The 9,882-nt window shown below is 37.1% G+C and overlaps 1 protein-coding gene across 1 annotated transcript; it reads left to right on the forward strand.

Moving 5' to 3' along the window:
* The first annotated feature begins 18 nt into the window (after positions 1 to 18).
* On the forward strand, positions 19 to 6,792 carry CCDC59 (coiled-coil domain containing 59). The gene is made up of 4 exons (XM_040544926.1): positions 19 to 127; positions 1,728 to 1,950; positions 4,677 to 4,776; positions 6,631 to 6,792. The coding sequence occupies exons 1-4, from the start codon at positions 19 to 21 to the stop codon at positions 6,790 to 6,792; spliced, it is 594 nt and encodes a 197-aa protein (XP_040400860.1).
* The last annotated feature ends 3,090 nt before the right edge of the window (positions 6,793 to 9,882 follow it).

Raw genomic sequence — 9,882 nt, forward strand, 5'->3', positions numbered from 1 at the left:
GCGGGAGGAGCCGCGGAGATGGCGGCGGAGCGCAGCGGGGGTGGCCGTGGGCGCGGGGCCGGGGCCCGCCGAAAGCGGCTGTGGAGGCCCGCCTCGCTGCGCGGCGTGCTGGGCAGCCTGCAGGAGGGTGAGCCGCGGGGCGCAGGGTGAGGGGCACCGGGGGTCCCGGGTGAACGGGAGGAAACGCTTCGGTACCGGGGGTGGCAGGGCGCCGGCACAGGCTGCGCAGTCTCCTCCTCTGGAAGAGGAGGCTCAGGGGAGAGCTTATTGCTCTCTACAGCCAGCTGAAATGAACTTGTGGGGAGCTGGGGGTCGGCCTCTTCTCACAGGTAAGAAGTGATAGGACTAGAGGGAATGGTCTCAAGTTGCGCCAGGGGAGATTCAGGTTGGAAATGAGGAGACATTTCTGCTCAGAAAGAGCAGTCAGGCGTTGGAACGGGTTGCCCAGGGAGGTGGTGGAGCCACCGTCCCTGGGGGTGTTCAAGGAGAGGTTGGACGTGGTGCTTAGGGACATGGTTTAGTGGGTGACATTGGTGGCAGGGGAACAGTGGGACCAGATGATCTTGGAGGTCTTTTCCAACCTTAATGAGTCTATGATGCCATCTTGCCCACCATGTTCTGGGGACCCTGCTGGGTGGGGGCTGCAGCAGGCGACCCCCAGAGGTCCCTCCCCACCTCAGCCACTCTGTGGCTCTGTGAGCACACCACTTCCAGCCATGTGCTCCAGACACTCAGTGACGATTTCCCATTTTTCTCTTTCCTTTGAAGTTGTGTGTTGGAGAAGGAAGCGGCTTTGGAAGCAGGCTTGGATTTCTGGCAGTAGCCTATGCAAACGTAAAAATAAAGTGATGTTGAAAAGAGTGTCAGGTTGTGCAGCGTGTCACTGAAATTTCAGCTTTGGGGAAAGAATCAAAGGTCAGGGCAGATTTGGGCTTGCTGCTTTTAGAAGAGAGTTGGTCACTGAGTGTCATCAATAGCAGTGCCTCTTAAGGCTAATGCACTCAAAATAATATTAGGAAAAGTATGCTGGACTTCATGTTGGTAAGTGGTTATGTGTGAGACTGAAACTACCATTAGCTTTGTTTCTTTCAATGGTAAATAATTCTATGATGAAGCATACTTACGAAACTGTAGAAAAACTTCTTGGACAGATGTAGGAAGAGGGTAGCTAGGAATAAAAAATACTATTTTTGTGGAAAGATATAATGAAATATTAATATGGCATAATAACGTATTAATAGTTTAGTAGCTGAGTGACTTTTTTCCTGGGACATTATGGCTGTGCAGGCTGCTTAAGCAGATAGTATCACTCTATCAGTGTTGTCTTGACACTGTGAGTAGAAATGTATTTTGGAATTTATTTTGATGTTGTGTGCGAAGCTGCCACAAGTAGAAGAGAAGTGTTAGTACATCTTTTCACTGGATTGAAAAAGCAAAGGCATATAATGTTCCATATAAACTAAATGTCGTGTTTGCGATGGTGTGTTTTATTAAGAGATTAGGTGATAATTTTCAGTAAATCTGTAAAAGCTACAGTGCTGCATTAGGAATCAGATTTTTATCAATGTTTTTCTTTGAATTTTTGACAGATCCTAATGAAAATTACCAAAAGTAGTGGCTTTTTCTCTTTGAGAAACAACATGGGTGGGAAGTGGTCCTGGCAACAATTTGGTTTGGTACTACTTCATTACGGGTGTATTTGACTCCCTTTTCCCTTGTGTTTTCAGGACAAGGATTTGCATTTCGGAGAAAACAAAAGATTGAAAGAAAATACAGGAAATTATTGAAAAAGGAACGAAAGATCCATTCACCACAAGATAATCAATTTGTTGATGCTTATCCAGAGCACTTGAAACATCTTTACCTAGCTGAGGAAGAGAGGCTTAAGAAACAGTACAAGACACCAGATGATTCAGTTTTATCAGAAGAAAAACTTAATAAAGCAGTAGAGTAAGTTTTTAAATATGTCTCTAAAAACGAGTAATTGTTTTCATCCTTAAAAAAATATCTTCGATCTTACACTTCACAACTTGCTTAACTGAAAAGGCTGTTAGGCCTTACATGTTTTTCTGAATTGTTAGAAATTTTAAAGATGTAAGTTTGTTGTGTTTGCATCAGAATCAGAAAACAAAAATTGATGTCAGAGAGATAAAATGAAAGTTACCATTGCATTTCAAGGATTCAGCTTAAGAACAAGTAAGCGTTGGCCTTTTTTTTGGTATTCAGTACCATATCAACAAAGATAAAAGCCCGCGTTTCAGGTAGTGCTCATTTCAGTCTACAGAGAAATTTGGTACCGTGTGCCTTATGGCAGGTTTGTATCCCTAAATTAAGAGAAAAATAAACAAAGCCAAAATAAATATTTTCAAATACACATGTACTTTAAAATACAAATAAGTCTTTAAAATACAAATAAGTCTCTTATTTGTATAGTGGTAGTTGAAAGTGGTTGGTTTCCTTGAAATTGATTTTTAAATTGAGATTTTCTCAATTCTAGCAGTGTCCCATAGTGTAACAGTCTAATATCAAGATCAAGGTGCACCAAAGATTAGTTTTAATATTCCCATGTGGCCTTAGAAGATGAACATGTTTCGTCGTCATCTTCAAAAAAGAAAATGTGATGATATTCTGTTTGGTGTTGTAAATGCTTGATATTTGTCTAGATTTTTTGCTTTAAATTAATTCTTCATATTTTTAAATTAATGTCATTTTTCATAAATATTTTTTACATTATCTTTCTGTTCCCAGTTTGATAAGTTGTCTTCTTCATACTGCATTTTTTTCTGCTAAAACGAACAATATTATGTGCTGTTATCCTTTTGTGATGTAGCTTGTTTTTAACTACAAAATTAAAAAAAAGAGATGTAGTAAAACCGTATATAACATAGTAAAGTGTTATTGATCAAAATTTTCATTTTAAATAATAGATGTCATAATAGTTTTCCATTTTTTTTCTATTTACTTAAAACAGTTTTCCAGTGTGTTTTTTTTTTTTTATTTACTTAAAATGAGTGGGAGAAATCAAACGGAGTGTTTCATTTGAGGTCTAATAAATGTCAGATGATTTAATGTATTTTTCCTGTTTGGCAGTAATTCCCCCTGACATACTTGTTAGGTTTGTCAGTAAAATGAAAAGCAGTACTCATTCAGATCTAATTCTATTATAGCAGTGTTTTTAAACAATATTTAAGTATTGTGACTGAGACAATACCTTTTTGTCACTAGTGCAAGGAATGCTCTAAATCTTTGAATTCCAAGGTGTGTATTTACCTTTAAACTTTCTGGGGAAGAATACGTGAGAGAGTGGGGGTGAAAGGCAGTCAGATCTAAACCCTGCAGTGGGAGAAGGGTAGAGTTTTGTGTGGAATAGGCAGTTAATTCACAGGGGTATCTGAGATAGGACTGGTGTTTTTTTTCAAACCAGATTTTTTTTTTTAAGTTTGCTTAACCTAAGGTTGTTGTGATTGTAAACCAAGTTAGTAATTCTGCATGAATGTGGCTGCTAATCTGGGAGCTGGGGTGAAGTGTACGGACTGTTAAATAGGCTTCAGTGTTCCGTGGGGATGAAAAATAGGACTTTGGCTGGATAATTCTATTAAAATATTAGTATATGTTGCAATTCAAGTAGTTTTGCACTTCTGAGAAGATGAGGTGTCATTACATGGTATTGCCACAAGATGGAGGTAAGAATTTAATAATATTTATTTTTTCCCTGGAATAGGAGTATTCCTGTATGAAAGTATGAGCAAATGTCTTCACTTAGCTTTTTGATTTTCTGTCTGAGAGCTCCTAGATGATGATAGTAAATTTTCAATTTTTTTTTAGCATGAGCAGTAGACTAATCAAAAGCTCATTCTGTGAACAGTTATTAAATACCTAGCAAGGCTTGTGTTTTTCAATTGATCGTGTGTGAAATGTTTGATACCACACTGCTTATGTGATGGATTTATTGTGAATCAGGAAATAAATAAATAAATAAACAAATAGAGAAATCCACTCACAGTAGTGTGTAAATCTGTAAATGCCAGACAAATGGCATTTTTTTTTGTACTCTTTTGTGAAGGATACCTGCTCATTTACTGAAATTGGGAATGGATATAAATTCAGCTCCTAATCTCAGAATTTTTTCCCCTCGCCACATCAGCATGACTTCTCAGGTTCACGGTCTTCTGACAGCTAGTTGCCCTCATATCTGCAGTTGTGTGCATTTGGACCCATAAAGAGATAATGCAGCTCCAAGCCAGAGCATACAGTTTTTCAAGCTCAGAAGGTCTTGTATGATGGGGGGAAAAAACTCTTTAGGCAATGCTCAGGCTTCATGGGACACTATCCACATGAAGATCCAGCAGATAATGTATGTTACTGAAAATTGTGTGCAGTCCAGACTTCAGTATGTTCAGAATCGAAGGAATTTGGTTTGCTGAGTTGCTAGATGCTCACTGCGTGATGTGCAATGCTGTTGGGTATGATATAAGTGTAGTGCAAGTAGGTATTCATACAATGTGGAAAGATGATCTTTGCTTCTGAACATAATCTATAAGTCTGTATTTCCAATTAAATTCGCCAAGTATGCAAAAAAACAGTTGAAGGCTATGACTGCACAATGGCTATGGGATATATAGTTATGGGCTGTCAGCAAGCAGACATATTTAAATTTCATGTACTTCTTCTTACAGATCAGTTATGACTGAAGAGAAGTTTAAGAAAAAAACATCAAATCAGAAGGCAAAAGAAGAGTATGAGAAAATAAAGGCTGAGCGTGCTAAGAAGAAAGAGGTAAATTTTAAACAGATTTTTTGGGATTGTAGAGAGACTAAATTGCTCCAGATAGGACCGTAGGAGGGGAACATAGGTATTCTTTCAGTCTTACAGCTTGCCAGTGATACTCAGGCATGCAGGTCTTTTGAATTATGACTCTTGAGTTCTTACTCTTTTTGTCTTGCACTTTCCGTTAGATGGATTTTATTAGGTTATTTGGTTCATTAATTTTCCTTGAAACAGTACAGGAGAGTTGCTTGAGAGGAGAGGATAGCATTTTTTGGTCTTATTCAGGATATTTAGGAAAAACAAGCAGTAGCTCAGTGCCACATTAACATTAATCATTTATCTGTAATACTGGTAAGATAATCACACGCTTTTTCCACCATGTTTGTTAGCAAACACTGTTTTTGATGTTGTTATTTTGGGAAAATAAATAAGCATAAACATAGAGTTCTAGCTTCCACACAGTGTAAAACTAATGGGATTTAGTAGAGGTGAGAAAAAAACACAAATGTAAGTAACACGTACTTAAGTAAGATGAATGTTCTCGCTTTGAATAACTGGTTGGTTGGTAGCCTAAATAGATGTTTACAACAGTGTGCTAAGTAGCAGTAAAAATTATTAGGGAGTGAATTACGAGTAAGCTGAAGTTGATATTACTCTTTTTTTTTTTTTTTGAAGAAAGAATAGTGTTAATCATTACTGTGGTAAAATATGCAAAGCATTCTGAACAGAGAGATATTATCTGTTCAGAGGTTGTTGTTTGTTTGCTTTTCCCAGAATCCTCTTAGATTTGTGTTTAGAAATATTCTGGGGGTTATTTCTAGTTAATTTTATATTCCCACATCAGAGAGCATTCTAACTAATTTTTTTACATCACAGAACCTATCTGTGCCATGAAGACAAACATAATTGATAAACTGTCATCTATTAGGATGTTCTTCAGAAACGTCTGCCTTTGTGGTCAGCATGGTATTGAATTTCAACAAATCAGCTTTATGAGAAGAATCCTTTAGTCTGATTTGTGATGACTTGCCTATTTTGGTAGGACATGATGCAAGTGAAGGAAGCTAGTTAGCTTGCTTGTTGTGAATGTTTGCCCAAATTACTTACTAAAATTACAACACTAGAGAAGGGGGTGTGAGCTCTTTGATAAAAAAACAAACATAATATAATAATTATCCATAGGAGTGAGTGCCTCCATTAGTATTTTGGTTGCATGCATGCAGTGTTCTCAAGAAGTAAAGTGTCTACAACTGAAAATTGTGTTAGTCTTTTTTCTGTCTTAGTAAAGACAGCAATCTGTTTTACTTTGGAGAGGACAGGTCATGTCATTTTGGTCCTGATTAAGCTGCCCGTACATAATGCTGCTTGTGATGCTGTCCTGGTATCACAAATATGCCCACTTTCCAGACGGGATGTGTCCCATATCCCATCTGCTAGGCTCATGAACATGTGTCCGGTATATTAGCACATCTTTGTCTTTGGCAAGACATTTATGTGGGGGCAGCTGTATCAAACTCTTTCCGTCTCTCAATCAAAAGGAGAAGGTGGAAATTTTTTTGGCACTCTAGCCATTAGAGAAAAAAAGTAAAGGAGTTCATTTGGCAGAAGGGATGTTGTACATTTTTAGCTGTAAATCTTTATAGGATGTTCTACTGAAGACAACCTGGCTCTTCTCTTAAAGCTTTAGGCAATATAATATGTTTTGATTTCACTATGCTCCAAAAGAGAGTCTTAATTCAGCTTTTAAGAGTAATGGTCTAGTGTCAATACAATATCTAATTGCCAGTGTTTTTCCAAAAAGAAGTGATACTGCTTATATATAATGTAATTTTTTCATAATTGTCACTCTTTATTTCATTTTAGGAAGCAGAAAAAAGAAGACAACAAAGAGAAGAAGCTCAACGGTTGTACAAGCAAAAGAAAATGGAAGTTTATAAAATATTGAGTAAGAAGACCAAGAAAGGACAGCCAAATCTAAACTTACAAATGGAGTTTCTTCTTCAGAAAATACAACAAAATACATAAACCTCTGCTTAAGTCTTAATGACAGGTTTTGAGTTACCTGTGGACAATTTATTAAATGACTTCTAATAAATAATGTTTTTTTGCTTCTATCTGACTTTTGATGTTGGCTTGATTTATCTCATCAGTCCAATGGTGGAGTATATTCATTCTGAAAATATTTATTCTATCTAGAGAGTCAGTGAGACCTGGTACCTTGAAAATAAATGGTCTATATTTCTAAACTTAAATTCTGTTAGCTACATAATATCCTAAATTCCAAATCGTTAGAGCTTGGTACCATCTACATCTGCATTGTGTAAAGTATTTGTTTTCTAGCTCTAGTACTCACAATAACAGGAAGTGTTAGTCACACTTACTGGAGTGGAGTAAAATGAGAGGAGTAAAACGTGACATAATTGATACCTCATGGACTGCCAAGGCTAGGAGTATTTTGTGGACTGTTGGATAAGGTTTGGCACATGAGAGAACATAAACTCTACTCAGATGCCTATTTATCATTCCCTACAAAGAGTAAAAATTATCAAAGGTCAAAAAGTGCTTTGAATTTAAAGATGTAGTAGATTTAAATCATTTTTGGCACAAAGTATATATGACTTTTTTCAAAAAACCAAATATGTGTATGATAAAGATTATTTAGATATTAAAGTAAGGATTGTCTTGGAAGAAATTTCTCAGGACATTCTCTGTAAAATTTGCAATACTTTTACAGTATTACAATATAATTATTTAGAAGTTAAAGCAAATGCAAAAAAAATAATCCTTATTTAAAATAAAAAGGTATGAATAGAGATATAAATAATTTTCAATTGTTTGAAAAGTGCTGTTAAATGAAGAATAGGAGTTTGAGTTGTCTAAAATGCTTCTTATTTCAGTATCCTGAGGGTTTTTCCACACTTTGCAAGGCTTTCCATCTTTGCTGTGGTATCCTTTAGGAAAAACTGAAAGCAAGTCCTAAGACAGTATATGAATGTGGGAGACTTTTCTTGAAATGGGCATGTCCTTTCTTCTAGGAGAGAAAGGGAATGTAAATTTGACATGCCAATATTGTTCTATGCTTTACCTGCTGTGTTTTCCTGAAAATTGCTGTAATTGGCAATTTTGACTGGCTTTGAGCAAAAACACTTAAGAGGAAGAACAACCATTTATCAGTAGTGCACAAGACTTTCAATGATAGCTACATCTAACTTGTGAATAACACAAAACAAATACCGAAAGAATTTGTGGTTGAAGTTCATCCTCTTTTCGTTTGCATGTGTCTGTTACCCTGTGCAATTTTTTAATACTCTAGCTAAGGAAAGCACAATGTTAAGCACGATGTTCAAAGTTGTCACCTTAAAAAGACCTCACAGTTTGCTGTCAGTTCAGTTACACCTGCTGGGCAGATATCTGCAGTGATGTCAGATTTCTACTTATATAGGAAAGATTTCAGAAAACTACAAGTCTTACACTAGTAATTCATTGATCAGTGGCCATCCTGGATTACTGCTACCACTGTAGACTGGTATACTATCTGTATACCAGTACATTTTTAGAGATGGTGTATAGCTGTAAAGCATTTGGATGAAGTTTGAATGATGCATTTGAAAACCAAACGTGTTTCATGTGTTAAATTTAGTGAAAACTTTACTGGCAAAGTATTCCATATGCTTGATTCTTCCTGGGGAGTAGCGTAGATAATAGGTGGTGAATTAATAGTTTATTTTGTGATACAATTTTCCCATTTTTTGCAAGTTGACTCAAATATATAATGTAACCAGTTAGCATTCATAATTCATTCAAGTTATTTAATACCTTTACATCCTACCCTCTTTAGCAATGAGAAGACTCAGTTGATGATGTGTGGGAAAGAACAGACCTCTCTCTAAAAAGAAAACCCTATTTTTTCATTCATGTTATCCTTCTCTGCTTTTGTTAAGGATTAGAATTTTGTTAAGGATTGGAGAGGAATTCAGGATACATAGTGTCTGTTCCATTATATTGCTCATAAAAGGTAGAATGATGCAAGATTAAGCTTTTAACTGTTGCCCTTCTCTTCAGTCTTTCTACTCCGAGTACTTGGTGATGGGTGACAGGAAACAGACCACTGGTTTCCCTGAAGTGGCACCTGAAAATGCCTCCCTCTCTTCCAACAAAGCTTAAGACAGCCTGATCAGGTAGAGCACTTAATCAGAGACTGCCGTGGTATCTGACCTTAGCCCCCATCATTTCTGGTTTAAAGTAGGAGAGGGAGTTTGTCGTTTCACCTTCTCTCCTTCATACCTTTATTTGATTTGGAGATAAGGATAAGGGTGGCTGAAGAAGAAAGTTAATTTTCCATATTTCCTCACACTTTACTTTGCTGATTACCATGAAGTAGCAGCCCAGGACAGTGGCAATTAGAAGCAGGTACAGTCCAGTGTCTCAGCTACTTCCTCTGCCTGCAGTCCTGCAGTGTGAAGCTCCTTGAGATAACTCAGCACCACTGGAAGGCAGAGATGCAGCAGCAGTAGCTCTGAGTAGCCCAAGATCAGGCAGAATAGGGACTCGAACTTTTGCTTTCATTTACAGAGTGTAACAGCTGACCCATCATCTTTTTCTGGAGAAAAGTATTGAGAATGGATGGCAGGAAAGGTTTGAGGAAGGAAATAAAGAGCTAATTAATTCTTTGATCTGGTCATCACTAGAAAAAAAGTCCAATGTGAAAGATACAAGTTTATGGAGGCTATCTGTAAAGCTGCTGCTTTCAACTCTTAATTTGAAATGGATGAAAAGTTAGTTCAGTAATAAAGCCTTATAGTAGGCACAAATGATTTCTGTACCAAGAAATGTTTGCTCCTTGTACTGTTTTTATATTATTATTATTATTATTATTTATTATTAAATGCTGCTGCGAATATGTAGTGAAGATGTGGAAACATGAAAAAGAGGCACATAAGTCCTGCCACAGTTCTTTTCTTGTCACACACTCAAGTTCTCTCTTCTGTAGCAGTTTGTTTTCTGCTCTCTGAAAGCTGCAGATCTCAAGTAGTTAACGTCTCTTCAAGTACGTCCTGTGAGTACAATGAAAGTGAAAGGGATAGGGCTGCACAGTCTGAAATCTTACTCTTTAAA

Source organism: Cygnus olor, chromosome 1, assembly GCF_009769625.2.
Source record: "Cygnus olor isolate bCygOlo1 chromosome 1, bCygOlo1.pri.v2, whole genome shotgun sequence".
Classification (NCBI taxonomy): Eukaryota; Metazoa; Chordata; class Aves; order Anseriformes; family Anatidae; genus Cygnus; species Cygnus olor.